This window comes from Pagrus pagrus (assembly GCF_965226575.1).
Source record: "Pagrus pagrus genome assembly, chromosome: 10".
In the NCBI taxonomy this organism is placed as follows: Eukaryota; Metazoa; Chordata; class Actinopteri; order Spariformes; family Sparidae; genus Pagrus; species Pagrus pagrus.
The window spans coordinates 2015980-2041261 of record NC_140194.1 but is presented as its reverse complement, the minus strand read 5'-3'; the positions used below and the strand labels follow the sequence as shown (position 1 = coordinate 2041261).

The following is a 25282-nucleotide window of genomic DNA, read 5'->3' as shown; positions in this document are numbered from 1 at the left end:
GACGATCAAAACACGTCGACCTCGCAGGAGAAAACCCAAAACATCCAAAAATACCTTCGTGGACGATTTACAGCTTCTAACAGAAGAGACAGAGACCTGCTCAGGACGTAATGTCGGGGTAAACATGTTTATTGTTGTAATTTAGCAATATAATCAGAATACAGACAGAAACACAGACAGAGCAAATATCCTGCCACAGCGTCCTCCTCTCATGCATTATTATGAAGTTCATCTCACAGAGCTGAGCGTCTGTTTCTCAAAGATGAATCCCTGATGATCTTTTTTACAAACAAAACTCTTCCTCAACAACATTTTCCAGAATCCTCAAAACAAAATCTGGTTGAAAAACGTTTTAATCTGCTGCAGAAGAACAAATATTTTCAAATCTCTTTCCAAACGACGGCTGCTGAAAGTGACATTATACTTACAATAAACTGATGCTTCCTGTGACTCGACTGTCATGATGATGCATCAGAGGCAGAAATAATTCATTTAGTCATAAAAAAAAATCTTTTACGACCAAAACGGCAGACGACAGCTGCCGGTCGTCCTGACCGACAGAACAAGCGCTTCATTTTATTCTTCTGTGATTGTGAAAAGCTTCTGTTGGGTTTAACTCGCACATTAAACATCGTTGGTCTACATGAACATTATATACAGATTATAGTTGTACAGAAGAAGCTCAGCAGATACAGCAATCACCTACAACGAGGCCAAAAACACTCAGTGGTTTGACGTCCCTCCCTCCTCGATCCCTGAAAGACTTTTCATCACATTTACATCAACTTTAAAGGAACGAGCACAAAATCACAGCTCGGTTAATTCCCCTCGTAGATTCAGATAATTCAACATGTTGATATTGTGTTAAAGACAAAAATCTGAATTTATCTTGTGGTCCACAATCGACACTATTTTTAGAGTCCAACTGAAATTTCAGTGCACGTTACTTCATTAAGATACTGAACATGTCAGCAGCTCTTTTCTTTTAAGAATAAAAAAAAACAACAACCAACAAAGGGAAGAAAATTACATTTTTCTTTACGTGAAAGCAAAATGTCAGTCGCATGAAGCAGTAACAGCCATGGACTTTGAACTACAGCAAATATTCGCTTCACGTTGGCTGAACGTCTTAGCTCGCACCCCAAAAATGTTTCATTTTCATTTTGAAGGCAAAAAAACTAAAATTACGCGGATCATTCGTGTTGTGCGGCCCGTAGAGCGAGAGCACCAGAGACTTCTGCCGACTGAGCCGGCTAACTTCGTGCGGCTCTTCTAGACTTTCCTAGTTTTATTGGACCGAATGGCTCAAATTCTGACCGACAAACGAGTCGGCAGCTTTAACTTCGTGTGCAGATTCAGGAATTTCGTTCTCGCTTTCTTGAGCATTGTGAGAGAATTTTGCAATATTTTAATTAATTTCTTAGGGACGAATCCATGAATTCTGATTTCTCATTAAAATAAGATGCTTAGCTCTCACATGTAACTGTCTGTAGTGGTAATCCATTACAGCCACTAACTCATGGATGTATTAAAGAGACCTGGATATCACTTTGATTCCTATTAAAGTTGCTGACTGGACTCTGCCGGCTTCCTCAGGTTTCTGTGTGTTGGGGCTCGATGTTGTTGGACCACATGGATCAAATTCAGAGAATAACAGGAGTCATTCCAGAGGTTTTGTAATGCTCAGAAAAACATGTTTTACAGCCCCTCTTTGGGTCACACGATGAATGCTAGGATGTTACATTAAAACCTGGACACAGTGCCAAAAGGCTCAAATTCTGATAGTCAAAGTAAAACGACTCATTTCTCGGGAGTTGTGACGCATCACGTGATGAGATTACATGAAGGTTGGCTTTAAAGCCCGGCGCTCTCCCTCAGGGCTTGGACGAACATGCTGCCATTAACATTAAAGCTTCACAGCCCAGTTTGGTTTCTGGGACAAACTGCACAAACTGGGGCTTCTGTCAATCAAACATCCTCCAGCTCCCGTCCAGAGATCATTTTTCTTCCTCTCAATAATAAAAAAACATCAACAATATATTTAAAAACCACTTCGACGTGATTCTTGACTTCTAAAAAGGAAGACATTTGTGATTTCAGTTGGACTGTAAAAGTTCTTCAGGCTCTTTCTTTAAATTGAGTATAATATTGGCACCAGACCCAGTTGGACCCTGATGAACCCGGGTCTCATCGACCCGCCCTCTAAAACTCATACGGGGACACAAACAGTGTGACCTTGGTGAGGTAGCGCCCCAGCAGCGAGTTGTGCTCCAGCTCGCTCATCTCCACCTCAGCCTCCAGAGTGGCGGGACCCTTGATGGGCGTCACCACGAGGAGGGTCCCCGTTTGCCGCCCGGACCGCTGCACGCTGAAGTGGCCCCGCCCACGGCCGCCAGCCAGGCCGAAACGCAGCGTGTCGCCCAGCACGCGAGCCGCAGACACCCGGAAGAGGACGCGAGGCGCCGACATGTTGGACACCACAGCCAGGAAGTGGAAGGAGATGGAGCTCGGAGCCTGAGTGCATCCTTTGTCTCCCAGCATGCACGGGTTCCTCTCACAGCGCCTGCAAACACAACGTGGAGTCGGGTCAGTCACTTTTCATGCAGACTCTGTTCTGTAGCTCTGAGGCTGCCGTGTGATTGGCTCAGGAGAGGTGAGAAAGAAGAGGGAGAGGGTCACTCGTCTACACGATCACTCATGGCTGCTGTAGGCTCTAGGGCGGGCGTAGAAGCTCCTATCTGCTCAAATGAGCTGTCAATCAAACAGCTTTTTTACAGATCTAAGTGTCGGTGATGTCATCCGTTTGTTTGTTTTTGTTTTGTTCCGTTATGTCCCCATTTCATTATAAAATACTGTGTTTTGGACTTAATATGTTGCTGAAATGGATCTACTGGACTTTTGGGAATAAGAGAAGACTGTCAGACTCATTATAGTTCTTTAGTTCCTTATTTACACCAACTCTGTGCAATTAAAATAGTAAAAAATAAGCGTATAGGTGGAAAAATAGTCTATTTTAAGAGCAAAATGCATAAAACTACATAATTTCCAAGTTTAGGGCTTTAATAACTGATATAAACTATATATCACAAGTTTTATTTTGAAATGTTTGCATGAATAGACTCACGAGAGTCGAAGCTTTTCTAACGCTGTCTGACACGACTGCACACTTTCACTGAGGCGTTTGTCTGTTTATAAGTTTAGAAACAGCTTGACTACATTTAATATCACAAACTTTGAGACTTTTACTCAAGTTTCTATTCGTACGTGCGACTTTCACTGATACCAAACTCATCCGTGTTACATGGTACCACTGCCTGCTCAGGGCTCCGGTCATATGAAACTGCACTCGATGGCTCACGGGTCGTATTATCCAGCAAAGGAAATTATTGGTTAGACATCAGTCAGCAAAAACTTTATTTATATCTTCAATGATCTGTGGTTGTGGTTTAAGGGGTGGGAATTTATTCATCTATTCTTCCTCCTCCTCCTCGTCCTCCTCGTCCTCCTCCTGTCGCCTCTACAGTTCTCCAGAGACTCAGTTCTTGTTTTTGTTCTGCCCAGTTTGGAGAAATCAAATCAAATCGAATCCCAAAGTGATCTGAACGAATCATTGTCTCCTGAAGTACAACCTGCTCACATATTCTGTTGTAAGAGCCTGATATTCTCCAAAAGGGAAACAAACACTGAGAGTAAATGACTCTGTTCATCCGACACTGGATGTTTGTTGGCTGCATGCTGAGCTGCACTCTGACCTCCTCACACCTGCACAGGTGACAGGATTTACATCACCTGGAGCTTGATGGATTCACAGTTGTGGAAAATAAAATGTGCTCTTCTTGATTTTTTGACCTGAGCCAAAATCAAAGATCCTCTCCAGCAGAATGACCCTTAACCTCAAGCTCACCCTGGAGAGTCCGTCCACCACAACATTGTCCTCCCTGCATTATTAAAACACACAATTATGTTTCAGCTGCAGGAATAAATCAAACTAATTTAGCTCCCGTCCTCGGCCATAAACATGTTTAACGCCTCTCGACAGCCAGCAGCTGATCAGCTGAAAACCTCAGCTGGGCGCCCGAGGCCAAACCTCAGTCTGACTGTCAGCCCGGTTGCTGTTGGAGGAGGAAGCTAAGTGTCGGGTGGAGAGAGGAAGTGGGCGACACGGAGGTAAAACGTATTGTTTTCAAATCTCTCTCCATCGCTCTCCCTGTCATTTACATTTTGTCTTTTGAGGTGAGAAGTTTTGTGGTTTTTCTTTGTTTCATCTGCCCAGTTTTCATTCTCTCTCTACTGAGTTTGTTTGCAACTTCATTGCACTCTCAGCACAAACAGCTCTCTCTGTAACTCAGTCGGTCTGTTAGCTGGTTAAAAAGCGGACAGTGTTTCCTCTCACAGTGTGTAACTCTTGTCAAAGTCAAACTCAGTGTTCTGGATCTGTTTACATCTGTTGAGTCAGGCTGTCTGAAACATGCAACCAGAAAGCTGAACAGTAAGTTAGAGTTGTTTCGAGTCAGATACCAGTATCCGATATCGATACCAGAAATGCCGCCGATACTGCCGATAATGCAGGTATCGACGTGTACGTGAGTCAAGCACCGAAGCGGCCACATGTTCAGTGTGCACAGCTGTAATTTTGAGGGGCGGCACGAGTGTTGCCAATTTCAACAGCAGCATCATGCGAAAGAGCACGACGAAGATAGTGAGACACATTTCAGGTAGGCTGAAAGATGCCTGGACACACAGCCCAGGTATCGATATTGATATCTGGAAGGAAAAACCGATATCTGAACATCTCTACAGTAAACGGTGACATGAACCTCGACAGTAACTAGTTCGGTTTGTATTTGGATCAGAAGGAAAGCTGCCAGCAGACGGACGGATGTGAGTCAGGACGGTATCATCTTACATCGGTGACGTCTTGATGTACGTGGCGTTTTTCACGTGAGGACACTCCACCGTCGCACACTGGAAACCTCCGAAGGTGTTCACACACAGCTGCTCTGCTGTGCAGTTGTGCATCCGGTTTTCACACTCGTCGATGTCTGAACACAGAAGGACAGAGGCGAGCGTTACAAAGACAAAGTCCACACGACTGTCAGGATTCTCCCCGACCTGATGGGATGACCTTTTGAACCCTGACCTGTGCAGCTGCGGCCATCTCTGGCGAGGTCGTAGCCGGCTGGACAGAAGCAGTGGAAGCTGCCGGGAGTGTTTACACACTGATGGACGCAGAGCCGACCCGGCTGACCCAGAGGAAACAGACGGCACTCGTCGATATCTGAAACACAAACAATCCTCAGTAGAAGTTCTGAGGAGCTCAGTCACTGGTCAGAAATATTTATTACCTGTGCAGATGTTGTTGTCACGGCCTGATATGGTGAAACCCACGTCACAGGTGCAGCGGGTGGAGCCCAGGAAGTGAGTGCAGTGAGACGGACGGACGGAGGAGGACGGGGAGGAAGACGTGGGTGATAAAGAGGAGAGGGGAGGAGGTGAAGAGGAGGAGGAGGATGCTGACAGAGCAGCAGAGGCAGGGAAGGAGGAGGAAGGAGCAGCAGGAGAGAAGGAGGCCAGGGAGTTGCCGGTGCTGTTGAGGCCTGAAAAGTAAAACAAGACTTAAGAAAAACTGCTGGTGCTGAACCCGTTATCAGTGTCACAGTGACGGTCCGGTATCAGTATTTACGTCGGCACATCGGCTGCTGGCCGTTCCACTTCAGAGACTCCAGACACACTCGGGTCCGTGGGCCAATCAGCTCGTAGCCGGGCTTGCACAGGAAGTGGACCTCGTGCCCGATGCCAAACACTCTGCCGAGCCTGCGGCCGTGAGCGGGGGGATCTGGTTTGGGGCAGGATGCTGCGAGCAGACAGAGACATTTACCTTCTCAACCTGAAGTCTGAGACTCGTCTGGGGATCTAATATGATCCTGTTTTAATTTAAGTTATTTATTCTGCTGTGATTTGCTTTTTTCACTGAATCTGCCTCGACTGTGAAGGAAGTCGTGTGAAGGAAAATGCATTATCAACATAATACATTGATCATATGTCTGTTTTATCTGTGAGGAGCGGTGAGGAGGCTGTAACCTTCCTCACATTAATACACGATGAAACAAACAGAAACCTCATATAGTTTCATGTTGTCTGTATCTCCGCCTCTTTGTGTTTGCAGCAGGATAAACCTCGACACGACGTGTTTTATTTCTCACCGCCGGTCTTGAAGATGGCCATGGTGCTGTTGTGCAGAGCGCTGATCTTCTTCCTGAGGGAGCGCAGGCCCTGCTGGTACGACGCCTCATGGACCGCCAGCATCTTCTCCACCTGACGCAGCGAGTTCACCAGGTCGTGGGTGGAGGGACACTCCTGTGGAGGGGACGAGGACGGTTAGAGGACAGACTGATGCTGCTGGAGAACATCTGAACAGGTGAGCACAGTTTGTCTCTGGACCTCAGATCAAATCATCGTATCCTGATGTGTTTCAGTGGAGCATCAACCTCCAACATGAACTGTCGTCTCTTATTCTTAAATGTCCACTAGATTCATTTCAGTTACATATTAAGTCGAAACACAATATTACATCATTAAACGGATGTTTTTTTATTCTTTTCTCTGGCTAATAAAGGCTCCAGGGGAAAGTCTCCAGCTACTCCAGCTGCTCAGGAGAACGCTGCAACTCTGTTTTACTGTGAAGCTCCAGAAATGTTTTGAGGACCTGACTGTCCATCAGCATGGGGGGAGGAGATGATCTGAGCCTTCATGTCTTGGTCAACTTTAATAGCTTCCTCAAAACCTACTAATGTCCTTGTTATAGCACGAAGACTCCTGGTTAATCTGGTGTCTTCAAACATTCGTCCAGTTGTCTAACAGGAGGAGAAGAAGAGGAAGGAGACTCCAGACGACCAACAGCCGTCTGTCTCCAGTCTGCAGTGAGCGTCAGGTGTGAGGTCTATACATAGAGGTGAGGTTTTCAGAGCCGCGGCCCGCTGAGGTGACACCTGAGTGATAATTGTTGGTGAGCCGGCCGCTGACCTCACACTGACGGCTGAAACACAGCGCTCAAAACAACACGTCACGCCGCCGCCGCAGCACAATGAAGCTGCGGGTTTGTGTGTTCGGAGGCGTTGCTCTGTGGTTTGTTTGTTGGAGACAGAGGAGGTGAACCTGAGGTCGACATGTTGGAGCAGATATCCGGTTACAAAACAGGACGTAAAAGAAACCTCGAGATAAAACTCGAGTTAATCAAATATTCCAGCAAATTAAATCTTATTTCAGTGTTTTAGTTTTGATGCGACAGCTGCTGTGATCGTTTAAAGACAGACGCGTTTTCACATGAAACCTAAAGAAATAATCTACTTTCACCATGAACATGATTAAGATTCATTAAAACTTGGTTACTTCAGTCAGTTTATTTATTTTTCCTCTCATTTATCAAAATCATCTGAAATCAAAAAACATTCATTTCAGGCATCAAACAGTCGTTTTGTGTTTCATTGTTCAGAGGCACCACAACATGTTGAACCACAAACTGCCTGTCAGTGTTTTCTTTTTGTCCCTTCAGGGATCCCGTCCTTCAACACGCTGTTCATCAGCAGCTGCTCTAATATAGAGTCATATAACTTTTATAATGTAAGATACAATACTCCTCTGTTCCATTCAGTAATAACTATTAAAACATATATTTTTATCTGGTGAAATAAAGATACAACGATGGGTTTCTGTCACTTTTAAACACATTTTCTAATCAAGTTTTTACTGTTTATTTAAGAGGAAAAGCCCCGAAACTGAAGATAACTTTAGCAAGACATTCCTGACGGAGACAGGCAACAAAACAACAACTTAAAGATAAATCACAAAATATGTCAACTGTTAAATTATAAATAAAAGCTCCTTTAAAGGAGCAGTCTGTAGTTTTGAGTTTAGATCTTCATTGGCTGATTTTTTTTTCTGCCTAAACAAACTAAATAAACAAACTTTTTTTTTTTCATGTCCGAATAAACAAACTGACCTTAAAGGACAAAAACACAATTTATACTGGTTTACTTTGTTTATATGTGGCGGACCCTGCCACCTTTCTAGCTTCAAACAGTGTTCTGGACCTTATTTTCCTCTGAGAGCAGCTGGTTTATTCACTGATGGAAAAGAAAAGTGTTATCACCTGATTAATATTGTAAATATTAAAATTATGAGTTTGAATTTTTTCTACAAAACTACATAGTGAAGTAAAATTAGCAGCAGACTGCTAATCTTTATCAATGTTAGGTACTTATTGAGTTATAGAGTTTTGTCCTTAGTTGACTTGGAAGATTCAATTATATGAATTAAATTGTACCAAATATGTCTCTTCTAACAGAGAAGTTCACATCCACTTTGACCTTTAACCTCTCAAAAGAAAAAGCAAAGTGTTTCTTCACAGGTTGGTTCAACACGTGTTACTTTTCCTTCAAACTTCATTTCATTTAAAGGATTTTAGCGTCCTGAGAAAGTTAAAGTGACCAACATTTCACAATACAACAGAGAAAAGACAATAAATATATTTTGTTCTTTAACTTTCAACCATTGTTTTAAATTGTGCTTTAATCCATGTGAATCTGAAGTAATGTGATTACTGACTGTTCCTGTCAGGACTCAGTAAACTTTTGGGTTCTGATGAACCGGGCCTCCGTCAGTAGCAGCACCGTAACAAACCTCAGTAACGAGACTGTTGTCAGAGTCACCTGTACTCACCTGAGCAGAAGAGAAGGACGTGTGATGAAGACACAGCATCAACGTAACGACACCAGCAGCCTTCATCCGGAGCAAAACCTCCATCCTGATGATCGTGATCCTGACGGAGTCTCAGCAGACTGGAGATCAGCTTAGTCCTCTGCTGCGCCTCCAAAACTAAACCATCTCCTTCTGTGTCTTTTCAAGGGCACTTGCCAAATTTCTTAACCCCCCCTCCACCCTCCTCCCTCCTCCCTCCTCCTGCTCAGATATTTTGGAGGAGGAGGAGGAGGAGGAGGAGGAGGAGGAGAGCAGCTCCCACATCTGGAACACACTTTCACTTTTTGATCCATCAGCATCCCAGAAATAGAGCTTCAAATTAGAAGGAGAAGTCAGCTGGCTGTGGCGTCTTTTAATCATCATCCGAGCAACAAAAGCAGCTTCACTTTGACTCTCGACTCTTTCAGATTCACTCTCCGGCTCAGGAATGTGACTTCTGCTCCAATTATAGCGACTGTAAAGACCCACGGTTTTTCTTTTTGAAACCCTAAACCTGCTGGATGATGTGCTGTGGCTCCTTAATGACAGGGCAGCTGTGTCTGCTGATAGCCTCGATGTGATTATCAGCTCAGAAAAAAAGAGCTGCAGGGATCCTGGATGAGATGTTAGAAAGACAGACTGTAATCTCCTGTAGGAAAGTCTTCTTAATCTTCAGATGTTTGTGAATCGAGAGGGGGGAAATGAAAAGAGAAGAAAGAAAGATGTAGCTTTGAATGTACTGATTTTAATCTTTGTACTATAAGACCTCGAATGTTAGTGAAAGTTCCTTGAAATAGATGCAGTCAGACATTAAGGTCCAAAAGTCTGACACCACAAGTCAAGAAACCTCTATTTTGTTCTTGTTTTGAATGTAATACTGTTTTTTCATGACAAATAATAATATTAGTTTAACAGTTTGAGGGAAAAGTTTTACATGAATGTCAGAATTTACTTTTCGGTACACGCCGTGAGAAGCAGGTTATTATCGGTACCAGCTGAACAAAATCCAGATCCTGCATCACAAGTAGAAATGTCACAGCATAGAGATGATGAGAACAATATAAAATAGAGAATAAGAGATAAGAGCATGGAAAAATAAAATTATGTAAAAAATGAAGATTTTTGCATTAAACATCGATATACAACAGCTGTATACATCAGACGATTATTATAATCAGACATCAGACCTAAAAAATCTCTGAAAGTTTTTAGGGACTCAGTGTTATTATTTATCTTGTAGATATATGATGACTGAAATATGACTTTAAAATAAATTGTAAGTAAGATTTCACATCAGTGTGATGAGATTTGCGTCCTGCAGTGTTGCTGTTGTCCACCAGGCGGCGTCATTTTGAACCTCTGGCTGCAGCCCAGCTCTCTCACAGATGTTGCTCCACATGTGGCTGCGCTGCACTTTGTTTAATGATTATTAATGTTGGTGAAGTCACTAATTACAATATGAAGCTTTGATCCCAGAGGAGCACAGAGACACAAGAACAGGTTGTCTTTGTTTCTCCAGTTGATGTCGAGGTCGGTCCGTCTCATGCAGGACTTCACCTGCAGCTGAGGACACTGTTTCAACTGCTGCCTTAAATGTTTCAGTTAACTTAATTTATGTTGAATAGTTTGTTTAAAATCTTCTTTCAAGTTTTCTTTTTAAAGTTAACTGAACTTGGCAGTGCTGGCGCTGGTTCTGATGGACTACAGTCCCTCCAACAACAACAACAAGTGTATCAGATTACATCTCCAGCAGTGAATCAGCACTTTAAACTGAAACACTGAGTCACATGTGAACCAACAGCATTCAGCAGAGGTCTGACAAAGCTCCGCCCTCACCTGACTCACCTGAGACAAACCAGGATACAGTTTGTCGGTGTGTGTGTGTGTGTGTGTGTGTGTGTGTGTGTGTGTGTGTGTGTGTGTGTGTGTCTTTAGTACAGACCCACAAACAGACGATCAGATTCACCTTCAGACTGAACTAACAACGTCCTCTGAGTGAGTTCATCTACAGGAGAGAGGAGGAGGAAACTACAACACTGCAGACGCTCCACACACTGAAGGTGAGTCCGACCAGAACCAGAACTCAAAGTAAACTTCAGTGAAGTGAAGGAGGAAGTGGAGCTGTGACTGACTGTACTGTCTGCTGTGTTCCCAGCGTCACTCAGAGACAAAATGGCTTCCAGGTTAGAGGAGGATCTCTGCTGTCCGGTGTGTCATGATGTCTTCAGAGAGCCTGTCCTTCTGTCATGTAGCCACAGCTTCTGTAAAGACTGTCTGCAGAGCTGGTGGACACAGAGACAAACACGTGAGTGTCCAGTTTGTAAGAGAAGATCTTCAAAGGATCTACCACCTCCAAACCTGGTGTTAAAGAACCTGTGTGAGACCTTCTTACAGGAGAGAGATCAGAGAGCTTCAGAGGATCTCTGCAGTCTGCACTCTGAGAAACTCAAACTCTTCTGTCTGGACCATCAGCAGCCGGTGTGTGTCGTCTGCAGAGACTCAGAACAACACACCAACCACAGGTTCAGACCCATCGATGAAGCTGCACGACAACACAAGAAGAAACTTCAGGAAACTCTGGAGCCTTTAAAGGAGAAGTTAAAGGTTTTTGAAGAAGTTAAAGTGAAGTTTGATCAGACAGCAGAACACATGAAGGTCCAGGCCCGACACACAGAGAGGCAGATTAAGGAGCAGTTTAAGAAGCTTCACCAGTTTCTAGAAGAGGAAGAGGAGGCCAGGATGGCTGCACTGAGGGAGGAAGAGGAGCAGAAGAGTCAGATGATGAAGGAGAAGATGGAGGCTCTGAGCAGAGAGATAGCAGCTCTTTCACACACAGTCAGAGCCACAGAGGAGGAGCTGAGAGCTGAAGATGTCTCATTCCTGCACAACTACAAGGCTGCAGTGGAAAGAGTCCAGCAGCGCCCCCTGCTGGAGGATCCACAGCTGCCCTCAGGAGCTCTGATAGACCAGGCCAAACACCTGGGCAACCTGAGCTTGAACATCTGGAACAAGATGAAGGACATGGTCTCCTACACTCCTGTGGTTCTGGACCCAAACACTGCTCATCCAGAACTCATCCTGTCTGAAGATCTGAGCAGTGTGACAGCAGGAGAGAGACAGCAGCTTCCTGATAATCCAGAGAGGTTTGATTACTTCTGGTCTGTCCTGGGCTCTGAGGGCTTTAACTCAGGGACTCACAGCTGGGACGTCGAGGTTGGAGACAGTTCAGACTGGGTACTGGGTGTGTTAGCAGAGTCTGCTCAGAGGAAGGGAGACATACTGTCTGGATTATGGAGAATAATGTTATACGAAGGTAAATTCTCAGTGTGGTCACCATCAGCTCCATCCACTGATCTCGTAGTGCAGAAGAAGCTCCAGAGGATCAGAGTGAATCTGGACTGGAACAGAGGAAAGCTGTCGTTCTCTGATCCTGATACTAACACACACCTACACACCTTCACACACACTTTCACTGAGAGGATATTTCCGTTCATTGACACTGTGGATAACCTGAAGATATCCCCCCTGAAGGTGTGTGTGACAGTGGAACAGAGCAGGTAAAGACGTGTTTCATCTCTGGAAAGACGTCCTTAAATAAAACTGTCTCTCTGTAGTAGAAAGACAAATATTTTTGAAATTGATGCTACATGAGCAGAGAAAACAGAGTCAAAGGGCTGTGGTGTTCACTTCTACAAAAGGTAGAAGAACTACAACACCCAGAGTGCACAGCGCTGCACCGGATTGGACGGGGCTTGGTTTTGGCTCAGAGAAAGTTCTGAAAGAGGAGACAGCGAGGCGGCTGGATGGTGACGAACAATATTGTGTTGCAGCTGAATGGTGAAAAACTCTAATATCCACCATGTTGTTTCTTTAAAGGTGTTATTGAGAACATTCAGGCTCTAAATGTGGAGCTCCATCTCCTCCTTCCCTCACATTCACGTCACAACACCGCTGTTGTTCCCATCATCTGCCCCCTCAGGTGGTTGCCAGTTTGTGCACTAGCTAACTTTACTAACACTAGCTGCCTAATGTTTACCTTTTTTCACCACAAACTGGCAACTACCAAGACTGTTGATCAGTGACGACACACACACACGTGATACAAACTGTGTGATACTATTGGCTGACAAACCTCGTTAGAAGCTGAACCGACTGTCAGAATTCTGACACAGAGATAAACAGAACAATTCCATTGGACCTGACAAACATTTTAAAATCATTTATTCACAATCATAATAATGTTTTTAAGGAAAAGAGACTTTTATTCTGCACCTACACCGAGCTCTGTAGATGTTTTATTTTAAAAATGATTTGTCAACATAAAAATGTCGTCAACATGTTGTTTAAATTAAAAATGACAGAATTCAACCCGTTAAGCTGCAGCTGCTCCTCCTGCTGTATCTTTATTCACAAACACATGTTGATTTTTCTGTTGTTGTATTTTTGTTTGACAGTTTGCTTTGTGTTTCTATTGTCGACCTTTTCATGAGTAAAATGATTTCTTAGTTTCTGATCTCAATGTGATGGCGTGTGTGTGTGTGTGCGTGTGTTTGTGTGTGTGTGTGTATGGAAGTCTCCTCTTGGCAATTTCTTTAAAAAGATTAAAAGACCACATCTGAAGTAATGTTGTGCTAAGAGACTTTAAAAGAAGTTTTTTTTAATTCTATTTTTGTTTTTTCACGATGACCAGAAACAGAGGTCCTCTCTTAGAGAGTGGAGACATTTAGTGCCCTGTTGGCAATATTGACGTGTATATGTGTGTGGGTGTCCGTGTGTGTGTGTGTGTGTGTGTGTGTGTGTGTGTGTGTGTTGATAGGTAGGCGTATGAAGTCCCCGCTTGGCAATTGCTTTAAAAAAATTAAAAGAACATATTTGAAGTAATATTCTGGTAAAAGACCTTAAAAGAAGCTTTTTATTCTATTTTTGTTTTTTCACAATGGCCAGAAACAGAGGTCCCCTCTTAGATAGTGGAGACATTTAGTGCCCTGTTGGCTATATAGACGTGTTTTTGGTGTTTGTGTGTGTAATAATAACGGCATGTTTCTCTGTTCAGATCCAAAAACTTTATTTGAAATTCTAGTTGAGATTATTAAGTTTCCACACAATAAAATCAAAGTTTTATGACATATATGAAATGTTTGTAATAAAATAAATGTATTAAATGATCTAAAATACTGTAAATGTACCTTTTGTTTCACTTTGATGTAATAAAGTCACAATGATTGTGATTCTGTGTGTTTTCAGTCTCCATCAGTTGAACTCTGCTGTCAGTTGTCTGTTCAGTGAGAGGACGAGTCGTTCTGTATTTAAGGTGGACGTCTCAGTTTGGGTTCATGTGATGTTGCTGATTGAAGAACTGAATCTCTCTGTGCTGTTCCTCGCTTCAAAAAAGGTCCAAAATGCAAATATAAATGTGAGAGAATTAGTAAAATAATCAAACATTGAATAAAGACAATAGATTAAATGAAAACTGGAACAAAGTTACTAAATATTACAACAAACAGTGAGGATAGGTTCAGGATTAAAACCTGATTTACTTGCTCGTGTTCATTCTTGAGTGTGAAACACTCCCCTGAGTCACATGTGAACCAACAGCATTCAGCAGAGGTCTGACAAAGCTCCGCCCTCACCTGTCTCACCTGAGACAAACCAGGAAACAGTTTGTCGGTGTGTCCTCAGACGATCAGATTTACCTTCAGACTGAACTAACAACGTCCTCTGAGTGAGTTCATCTACAGGAGAGAGGAGGAGGAAACTACAACACTGCAGACGCTCCACACACTGAAGGTGAGTCCGACCAGAACCAGAACTCAAAGTAAACTTCAGTGAAGTGAAGCAGGAAGTGGAGCTGTGACTGACTGTACTGTCTGCTGTGTTCCCAGCGTCACTCAGAGACAAAATGGCTTCCAGATTAGAGGAGGATCTCTGCTGTCCGGTGTGTCGTGATGTCTTCAGAGAGCCGGTCCTTCTGTCATGTAGCCACAGCTTCTGTAAAGACTGTCTGCAGAGCTGGTGGACAGAGAGACAAACACCTGAGTGTCCAGTTTGTAACAGAAGATCTTCAAGGGACGAACCACCTCCAAACCTGGCATTAAAGAACCTGTGTGAGACCTTCTTACAGGAGAGAGATCAGAGAGCTTCAGCGGATCTCTGCAGTCTGCACTCTGAGAAACTCAAACTCTTCTGTCTGGACCATCAGCAGCCGGTGTGTCTCGTCTGCAGAGACTCAGAACAACACATCTACCACACAGTCAGACCCATCGATGAAGCTGCACGACAACACAAGAAGAAACTTCAGGAAACTCTGGAGCCTTTAAAGAAGAAGTTAAAGGTTTTTGAAGGAGTTAAAGTGAAGTTTGATCAGACAGCAGAACACATGAAGGTCCAGGCCCGACACACAGAGAGGCAGATTAAGGAGCAGTTTAAGAAGTTTCACCAGTTTCTAGAAGAGGAAGAGGAGGCCAGGATGGCTGCACTGAGGGAGGAAGAGGAGCAGAAGAGTCAGATGATGAAGGAGAAGATGGAGGCTCTGAACAGAGAGATGGCAGCTCTTTCACACACAGTCAGAGCCACAGAGGAGGAGCTGAGAGCTGAAGACGTCTCATTCCTGCACAACTACAAGGCTGCAGTGAAAAGAGTCCAGCAGCGCCCCCTGCTGGAGGATCCACAGCTGCCCTCAGGAGCTCTGATAGACCAGGCCAAACACCTGGGCAACCTGAGCTTCAACATCTGGAACAAGATGAAGTACATGGTCTCCTACACTCCTGTGGTTCTGGACCCAAACACTGCTCATCCAGACCTCATCCTGTCTGAAGATCTGAGCAGTGTGACAGCAGGAGAGAGACGGCAGCTTCCTGATAATCCAGAGAGGTTTGATTACTTCAGGTCTGTCCTGGGCTCTGAGGGCTTTAACTCAGGGACTCACAGCTGGGACGTCGAGGTTGGAGACAGTACAGTCTGGTGTCTGGGTGTGTTAGCAGAGTCTTTTCAGAGGAAGCGACGCATACGGTCTGGATTATGGAGAATAGGGTTATACAAAGGTAAATACTCAGTGAAGTCAGTACCAGCTCGATCCACTGTTCTCAAAGTGCAGAAGAAGCTCCGGAGGATCAGAGTGAATCTGGACTGGAACAGAGGAAAGCTGTCGTTCTCTGATCCTGATACTAACACACACCTACACACCTTCACACACACTTTCACTGAGAGGGTGTTTCCATACATTAGCACTGTGGTTAAACTCCCACTGAAGATATCCACCCGCTGGGTGTGTGTATGACAGTGGAACAGAGCAGGTAAAGAAGTGTTTCATCTCTGGAAAGGCAAAAGGGAGAAGAACTACAACACCCAGAGTGCACAGCGCTGCACCGGATTGGACGGGGCTTGGTTTTGGCTCAGAGAAAGTTCTGAAAGAGGAGACAGCGAGGCGGCTGGATGGTGACGAACAATATTGTGTTGCAGCTGAACGGTGAAAAACTCTAATATCATCCATGTTGTTTCTTTAAAGGTGTTATTGAGAACATTCAGGCTCTAAATGTGGAGCTCCATCTCCTCCTTCCATCACATTCACGTCACAACACCGCTGTTGTTCCCATCTTCTGCCCCCTCAGGTGGTTGCCAGTTTGTGCACTAGCTAACTTTACTAACACTAGCTAGCTAATGTTTACCTTTTTCTTTTAAAGTTAACTGAACTTGAAAATACATCTTCAGTTAACTTAAGATATTAAGTTGAATCAACGACTGTTCAGTGACAATCATCATAATTAAATTAGATTTCCTGACATCTGAAGAGTCGATTCTTCACTTCACGTAAGAAACGGCAGCAGCTGCTCCTGTTGGTGCTTCTTCACTTCAACATTTACACAACGACATTATGTTAATCACAAAGATTTGATTAAAGTGTTAAAGTTTGATAAAATAAAGACTGAATTAAAAATTAAGCGTTAGTAGCATGTGAGGTTTTTTGTTTCGAGCCACGACTTCTCTCAAAGTGAATCAAAGACAAGCAGCAAGTTTCCAAAACATGTTTTCTTTAAGCTATAAAAAAGCTCTCATGAGAGTTTTACCTCTCACACAATGCATGCTGGGAAGTCTGCCAATATGCTGAACATGTTCCTGTTTAGAAGCTTATTTCTACGAGTTGACTGAACTCTGAACATTGAACCCGTTCTGTTCACTTACTCTGTGATTATGTTCGTTATTTCTGTTTGTTATCACAGTTTTGCACCTTTTCTGTTTTTTTAGTTATGCTCTGGACGTCATTAAAAATCAGGGCTTGCCCTCAATGATTTGGTTGAATGAATGAATTTAATTCATCCAATTATCATTTAAAGTCAAAAGACTTCACGTTAAAAGAACTCATGTTTTTAAGGGAAATACTTCCCAGAATAATGTAAAGAATTTAATTTAATGTACCTTAAATTCCTGCTGAAATACTTTATACATGTTATATTCCACTCCTGAACAGTATGAAGATATTCTTACATGCAGATTTATTCTGTCCGCAGATTTGTTGATTTCTGTACTTTTGTCCAACAACAGAAAATGTAATTTAGCTTTTTTTAATGGAAATTTTAAAATTTTCCATGACAGAAGTCCCTCTTTGACACGTAGACATTGCTGAAGGATAAAGTCCCCTCTTGGCAATTTCTTTAAAAAAATTAAAAGAACAAATTTGAAGCAACATTGTATTAAAAGCCCTTAAACAAGCTTTTTCTGTTCTATTTCTGTTTTTTCACAATGACCAGAAACAGAGGTCCCCTCTTAGATAGTGGAGACATTTAGTGCCCTGTTGGCAACATTGACGTGTATATGTGTGTGGGTGTATTTTGTGTGTTTGTGTGTGTGTGTGTGTGTGTGTGTGTGTGTGTGTGTGTCTGACCATGAAGAAGCAAATAAAGGATGTGGAGAAAAGTTTGTATTATGACCTCATTAATATTGTAAATATTAAAATTCTCTCCAAAACTACGTAGCGCCCCTTTAATGCTGATTATTAAACAGTTGCATCTGTTTTCAGTCAGTGTGACTAAACTCTCAGTCTCTTACTGACGGCACTCTTTGTAAATATTTGCAGATTTACTGACGGAGTCAAATGAATATTAAGTGAACAAAACAGACTCTGTGTTAAAGTAACTGGTCAACAGAAACACCTGTTTCACTGCTTCCTGTCTGTCAACACAACAAATATTGTGATCTAAATATCTCAGTGTGGCTCAATCTGAATCCTTTCATAAAGACTGTAATCATTTAAAATTAGTTATTTTAAATAAATGTTTGTAAGATGTTTTTGGATCAAGGCTGGACAAACAATAAACAGAACATGAAGATACTGGAGCCAAATAAACGTGACGATATTATCAAGTTAATACATTTTGAGGTTAATATTTCCTCTTGACAAGTTTCAGAAGATGATGAACCTTTAATATAAGTAATAATATAATAGACAACCCGACAGTTCAGGCAGTGCTGGCGCTGGTTCTGATGGACTACAGCCCCTCCAACAACAACAAGTGTATCAGATTACATTTCCAGCAGTGAATCAGTACTTTGGATTAAACAATCCCCTAAATCACATGTGAACCAATCAGCATTCAGCAGAGGTCTGACAAAGCTCCGCCCTCACCTGACTCACCTGAGACAAACCAGGAAACAGTTTGTGTGTGTGTGTGTGTGTGTGTGTGTGTGTGTGTGTGTGTGTATGTGTGTCTCTTTAGTACAGACCCACAAACAGACAATCAGATTCACCTTCAGACAACGTCCTCTGAGTGAGTTCATCTACAGGAGAGAGGAGGAGGAAACTACAACACTGCAGACGCTCCACACACTGAAGGTGAGTCCGACCAGAACCAGAACTCAAAGTAAACTTCAGTGAAGTGAAGGAGGAAGTGGAGCTGTGACTGACTGTACTGTCTGCTGTGTTCCCAGCGTCACTCAGAGACAAAATGGCTTCCAGATTAGAGGAGGATCTCTGCTGTCCGGTGTGTCATGATGTCTTCAGAGAGCCTGTCCTTCTGTCATGTAGCCACAGCTTCTGTAAAGACTGTCTGCAGAGCTGGTGGACACAGAGACAAACATGTCAGTGTCCAGTTTGTAACAGAAGATCTTCAAAGGAACGACCACCTCCAAACCTAGCGTTAAAGAACCTGTGTGAGACCTTCTTACAGGAGAGAGACCAGAGAGCTTCAGAGGATCTCTGCAGTCTGCACTCTGAGAAACTCAAACTCTTCTGTCTGGACCATCAGCAGCCGGTGTGTCTCGTCTGCAGAGACTCAGAACAACACACCAACCACAGATTCAGACCCATCGATGAAGCTGCACGACAACACAAGAAGAAACTTCAGGAAACTCTGGAGCCTTTAAAGGAGAAGTTGAAGGTTTTTGAGAAAGGTAAAGTGAAGTTTGATCAGACAGCAGAACACATGAAGGTCCAGGCCCGACACACAGAGAGGCAGATTAAGGAGCAGTTTAAGAAGCTTCACCAGTTTCTAGAAGAGGAAGAGGAGGCCAGGATGGCTGCACTGAGGGAGGAAGAGGAGCAGAAGAGTCAGATGATGAAGGAGAAGATGGAGGCTCTGAGCAGAGAGATAGCAGCTCTTTCACACACAGTCAGAGCCACAGAGGAGGAGCTGAGAGCTGAAGACGTCTCATTCCTGCACAACTACAAGGCTGCAGTGGAAAAGGTCCAGCAGCGCCCCCTGCTGGAGGATCCACAGCTGCCCTCAGGAGCTCTGATAGACCAGGCCAAACACCTGGGCAACCTGAGCTTCAACATCTGGAACCAGATGAAGGACATGGTCTCCTACACTCCTGTGGTTCTGGACCCAAACACTGCTCATCCAGAACTCATCCTGTCTGAAGATCTGAGCAGTGTAATACTAGGAAAGACACAGCAGCTTCCTGATAATCCAGAGAGGTTTGATTACTTCTGGTCTGTCCTGGGCTCTGAGGGCTTTAACTCAGGGACTCACAGCTGGGACGTCGAGGTTGGAGACAGTACATACTGGTGTCTGGGTGTGCTAGCAGAGTCTGCTCAGAGGAAGGGAGACATACTGTCTGGATTATGGAGAATAAAGTTTTCCTGTGGTAAATACTCAGTGTGGTCAGGACCAGCTCCATCCACTGATCTCGTAGTGCAGAAGAAGCTCCAGAGGATCAGAGTGAATCTGGACTGGAACAGAGGAAAGCTGTCGTTTTCTGATCCTGATACTAACACACACCTACACACCTTCACACACACTTTCACTGAGAGGATGTTTCCATACATTAACACTGTGGTTAAACTCCCACTGAAGATCTCCCCCCTGAAGGTGTGTGTGACAGTGGAACAGAGCAGTTAAAGAAGTGTTTCATCTCTGGAAAGACGTCATTAAATAAAACTGTCTCTGTTTTTAAATTGATGCTACATGAGCAGAGAAAACAGAGTCAAAGGGCTGTGGTGTTCACTTCTACAAAAGGGAGAAGAACTACAACACCCAGAGTGCACAGCGCTGCACCGGATTGGACGGGGCTTGGTTTTGGCTCAGAGAAAGTTCTGAAAGAGGAGACAGTGAGGCGGCTGGATGATGACGAACAATATTGTGTTGCAGCTGAACGGTGAAAAACTCTAATCTCCACCATGTTGTTTCTTTAAAGGTGTTATTGAGAACATTCAGGCTCTAAATGTGGAGCTCCATCTCCTCCTTCCATCACATTCACGTCACAACACCGCTGTTGTTCCCATCTTCTGCCCCCTCAGGTGGTTGCCAGTTTGTGCACTAGCTAACTTTACTAACGCTAGCTAGCTAACGTTTACCTTTTTCTTTTTAAAGTTGACTGAACTTGAAAATACATCTTCAGTTAACTTAAGATATTAAGTTGAATCAACGACTGTTCAGTGACAATCATCACAATTAAATTAGATTTCCTGACATCTGAAGAGTCGATTCTTCACTTCACGTAAGAAACGGCAGCAGCTGCTCCTGTTGGTGCTTCTTCACTTCAACATTTACACAAAGACATTATGTTAATCACAAAGATTTGATTAAAGTGTTAAAGTTTGATAAAATAAAGACTGAATTCAATATGAACCTTTATCGTTAGTAGCATGTTAGTTTTTCATTTTGAGCCACGACTTCTCTCAAAGTGAATCAAAGACAAGCAGCAAGTTTCCAAAACATGTTTTCTTCAAACTATAAAAAAGGTCTCAGGAGAGTTTTACCTCTCACACAATGCATGCTGGGAAGTCTGCCAATATGCTGATCATGTTCCTGTTTAGAAACGTATTTCTACGAGTTGACTGAACTCTGAACGTTGAACCCGTTCTGTTTACTCACTCTGTGATTATGTTCGTTGTTTCTGTGTGTTATCACAGTTTTGCACCTTTTCTGTTTTTTATTCATCCAACTCATGTTTTAAAGTCAAAAGACTTCAAAGTTAAAGAACTCAGAAGTGGTGTGAAAATAAAAAACAATAAACTTTAAGTTTAATCAACTTGAAACAAATATAACTTGTGTTTGTACATTAAGTTCATTAGAGAAGATGAGTTGATTCCTTTAAATTCTGTAAAGACTTTTTATGGTGTATTTTTACTTTCACCTCTGGTGTCATCAGTATTTTTCTGTTCAAGGTAGAAAAATCAAATCAAATCAATCCAGTTTTTATTCATAGAAATCACAATCACGTTCCCTCAGTGGGCTTTACAATCTGTACAGCGAATGACTTCTGTCAAGTAGCTGTAAGATAAATGTAACGGAGTAAAAGTTGAATATTTCACTCTGAATTCAAGTAGAAATATAAAATAACATGACATGAAAACACTCAAGTGAAATACATGTACCTCAAATTCCTGCTGAAATACTATGAAGATATTTTAACATGCAGATTTATTCTGTCTGCGGGTTTGCTGATAGTTGTACTTTTTTTCCAACAACAGAAAATGTAATTTAACTTTTCTTTATGGAAAATTTAAAATCTCCCATGACAGAAGTCCCTCTTTGATAGGTAGACATTGCTGAAAGATGAAGTCCCCTCTTGGCAATTTCTTTTAAAAAATTAAAAGCACACATTTGAGGTAATATTCTGGTAAAAGACTTTAAAAGAAGCTTTTTATTCTATTTTTGTTTTTTCAAAATGACCAGAAACAGAGGACCCCTCTTAGATAGTGAAGACATTTAGTGCCCTGTTTGCAATACTGACGTGTATGTGTTTGTGTGTGTGTGTGTGTGTGTATGTGTGTGTGTGTGTGTGTGTGTGTGTGTGTGTGTGTGTGTGTATGTTTGTGTGTGTGTGTGTGACCATGAAGAAGCAAATAAAGGAATTAATTAATAACTGCATGTTTTGTTGTTCGGATCCAAAACATTTTATTGAAACTTTAGTCCAGATGGATAATTAATAAATTAAAATTAAATTGTTGTCAGAATGAAAATAAAGCCCAAATAAATGTGACGATATTACCAAGTTAATATATTTTGAGGTTAATATTTCCTCTTGACAAGTTTCAGAAAATGATGAACCTTTAATATAAGTAATAACATAATAGACAACCCGACAGTTCAGGCAGTGCTGGCACTGGTTCTGATGGACTACAGCCCCTCCAACAACAACAAGTGTATCAGATTACATTTCCAGCAGTGAATCAGTACTGTGGATTAAACACTCCCCTAAATCACATGTGAACCAATCAGCATTCAGCAGAGGTCTGACAAAGCTCCACCCTCATCTGACTCACCTGAGACAAACCAGGAAACAGTTTGTCGCTGTGTGTGTGCTTGTGTGTGTGTGTGTGTGTGTGTGTCTTAAGTAAGAACCACAAACAGACGATCAGATTCACCTTCAGACTGAACTAACAACGTCCTCTGAGTGAGTTCATCTACAGGAGAGAGGAGGAGGAAACTACAACACTGCAGACGCTCCACACACTGAAGGTGAGTCCGACCAGAACCAGAACTCAAAGTAAACTTCAGTGAAGTGAAGCAGGAAGTGGAGCTGTGACTGACTGTACTGTCTGCTGTGTTCACAGTGTCACTCAGAGACTAAATGGCTTCCAGGTTAGAGGAGGATCTCTGCTGTCCGGTGTGTCATGATGTCTTCAGAGAGCCGGTCCTTCTGTCATGTAGCCACAGCTTCTGTAAAGACTGTCTGCAGAGCTGGTGGACAGAGAGACAAACACCTGAGTGTCCAGTTTGTAAGAGAAGATCTTCAAGAGATGTACCACCTCTTAGTCTGGTGTTAAAGAACCTGTGTGAGACCTTCTTACAGGAGAGAGACCAGAGAGCTTCAGAGGATCTCTGCAGTCTGCACTCTGAGAAACTCAAACTCTTCTGTCTGGACCATCAGCAGCTGGTGTGTCTCGTCTGCAGAGACTCAGAACAACACACCAACCACAGATTCAGACCCATCGATGAAGCTGCACGACAACACGAGAAGAAACTTCAGGAAACTCTGGAGCCTTTAAAGGAGAAGTTAAAGGTTTTTGAGAAAGGTAAAGTGAAGTTTGATCAAACAGCAGAACACATGAAGGTCCAGGCCCGACACACAGAGAGGCAGATTAAGGAGCAGTTTAAGAAGCTGCACCAGTTTCTAGAAGAGGAAGAGGAGGCCAGGATGGCTGCACTGAGGGAGGAAGAGGAGCAGAAGAGTCAGATGATGAAGGAGAAGATGGAGGCTCTGAGCAGAGAGATAGCAGCTCTTTCACACACAGTCAGAGCCACAGAGGAGGAGCTGAGAGCTGAAGACGTCTCATTCCTGCACAACTACAAGGCTGCAGTGGAAAGAGTCCAGCAGCGCCCCCTGCTGGAGGATCCACAGCTGCCCTCAGGAGCTCTGATAGACCAGGCCAAACACCTGGGCAACCTGAGCTTCAACATCTGGAACAAGATGAAGGACATGGTCTCCTACACTCCTGTGGTTCTGGACCCAAACACTGCTCATCCAAACCTCATCCTGTCTGTAGATCTGAGCAGTGTGACAGCAGGAGTGAGACAGCAGCTTCCTGATAATCCAGAGAGGTTTGATGATTACTTCTATGTCCTGGGCTCTGAGGGCTTTAACTCAGGGACTCACAGCTGGGACGTCGAGGTTGGAGACAATACACACTGTTTACTGGGTGTGTCAGCAGAGTCTGTCCAGAAGAAGGGAGACAGGCTGTCTGGATTATGGATAATAAGGTTATACAAAGGTAAATACTCAGTGTGGTCACCACCAGCTCCACTCACTGATCTCGTAGTGCAGAAGAAGCTCCAGAGGATCAGAGTGAATCTGGACTGGAACAGAGGAACGCTGTCGTTCTCTGATCCTGATACAAACACACACCTACACACCTTCACACACACTTTCACTGAGAGGATGTTTCCATTCATTTACACTGGGGATGAACTAAAGATATCACCCCTGAAGGTGTGTGTGACAGTGGAACAGAGCAGTTAAAGAAGTGTTTCATCTCTGGAAAGACGCCCTTAAATAAAACTGTCTCTCTCTGCAGTAGAAAGACAAATATTTTTGAAATTGATGCTACATGAGCAGAGAAAACAGAGTCAAAGGGCTGTGGTGTTCACTTCTACTCAAAAAGTAGAAAAACTACAACACCCAGAGTGCATGGCGCTGCACCAGATTGGACTGGGCATGGTTTTGGCTCAGAGAAAGTTCTGAAAGAGGAGACAGCGAGGCGGCTGGATGGTGACGAACAATATTGTGTTGCAGCTGAACGGTGAAAAACTCTAATATCCACCATGTTGTTTCTTTAAAGGTGTTATTGAGAACATTCAGGCTCTAAATGTGGAGCTCCATCTCCTCCTTCCATCACATTCACGTCACAACACCGCTGTTGTTCCCATCATCTGCCCCCTCAGGTGGTTGCCAATTTGTGCACTAGCTAACTTTACTAACACTAGCCCGCTAACGTTAACTTTTTTTTCCCACAACCTGGCAACTAGGTTTAAATTAGGTTGTTTAAATTAAAAATCACAGAATTCAACCCGTTAAGTTTCACCTGCTGTCTCATTATTTAGAAAACACGTATGTTGATTTTTCTGTTGTTGTTTTTTTTAGTTTGACAGTTTGTTTTGTGTTTCTATTGTCAACCTTTTCATGAATAAAATAATTTCTTAGTTTCTGATGTCATTGTGATGCTTTTCTATTCTATTTTCGTTTTTTAAAAATGACCAGAAACAGAGGTCCCCTCTTAGATAAGGGAGACATTCAGTGCCCTGTTGGCAATATTGACGTGTATGTGTGTGTGTGTGTTTATACAGGCGTGATTTCCCTGCATATGTTAGTGTGCATCTGTGTGAGTAAAAACCTCTATAAGCCTCCATTAAGTAGAGGGATTAGCAGCTGGGACGGTGACAGTTGGATTAAACTGAGCAGAATACCCCTCTGTCACACCAGAGCCAGTTACCACGGCAACAGGGTTGATGGTTCGAGTCCGTGCAAAAACACGGTGAGCTTCTGGTAAATCAGCCCGATGGTCTATTAATTCAGTTTTTCTCAGACACTTTACTGATATTGAGAAAAGAGATGATGACTTTTTGCTCTTTTTAACACAATGTGGGCAAAAATTGTGTTACAAAAACAG

At 43.1% G+C, this 25282-nt stretch overlaps 2 protein-coding genes and 1 pseudogene across 3 annotated transcripts; 2 read left to right on the top strand and 1 right to left on the bottom strand.

The window, feature by feature from the left end:
- Nucleotides 1-744: 744 nt before the first annotated feature.
- LOC311263320 (fibulin-7-like) lies at nucleotides 745-8843 on the bottom strand. Its single transcript, XM_084363290.1, has 7 exons — nucleotides 8719-8843; nucleotides 6204-6357; nucleotides 5684-5854; nucleotides 5346-5597; nucleotides 5141-5278; nucleotides 4907-5042; nucleotides 745-2563 (listed from the first exon to the last, which is right to left on the bottom strand). Exons 1-7 carry the CDS (start codon nucleotides 8800-8802, stop codon nucleotides 2203-2205), a joined length of 1296 nt encoding a protein of 431 aa, XP_084219416.1. The 5' UTR covers nucleotides 8803-8843; the 3' UTR covers nucleotides 745-2202.
- Nucleotides 8844-10658: 1815 nt separating this feature from the next.
- Nucleotides 10659-13407, top strand: LOC311264162 (E3 ubiquitin-protein ligase TRIM39-like). Its single transcript, XM_084364786.1, has 2 exons — nucleotides 10659-10796; nucleotides 10892-13407. The coding sequence occupies exon 2, from the start codon at nucleotides 10909-10911 to the stop codon at nucleotides 12295-12297; it is 1389 nt and encodes a 462-aa protein (XP_084220912.1). The 5' UTR covers nucleotides 10659-10796; nucleotides 10892-10908; the 3' UTR covers nucleotides 12298-13407.
- Nucleotides 13408-14394: 987 nt separating this feature from the next.
- Nucleotides 14395-24771, top strand: LOC311263192 (annotated as a pseudogene). The gene is made up of 5 exons (XR_014624899.1): nucleotides 14395-14523; nucleotides 14619-14891; nucleotides 18691-20064; nucleotides 22575-22634; nucleotides 22730-24771. The product of XR_014624899.1 is annotated as an uncharacterized misc_RNA (transcript).
- The last annotated feature ends 511 nt before the right edge of the window (nucleotides 24772-25282 follow it).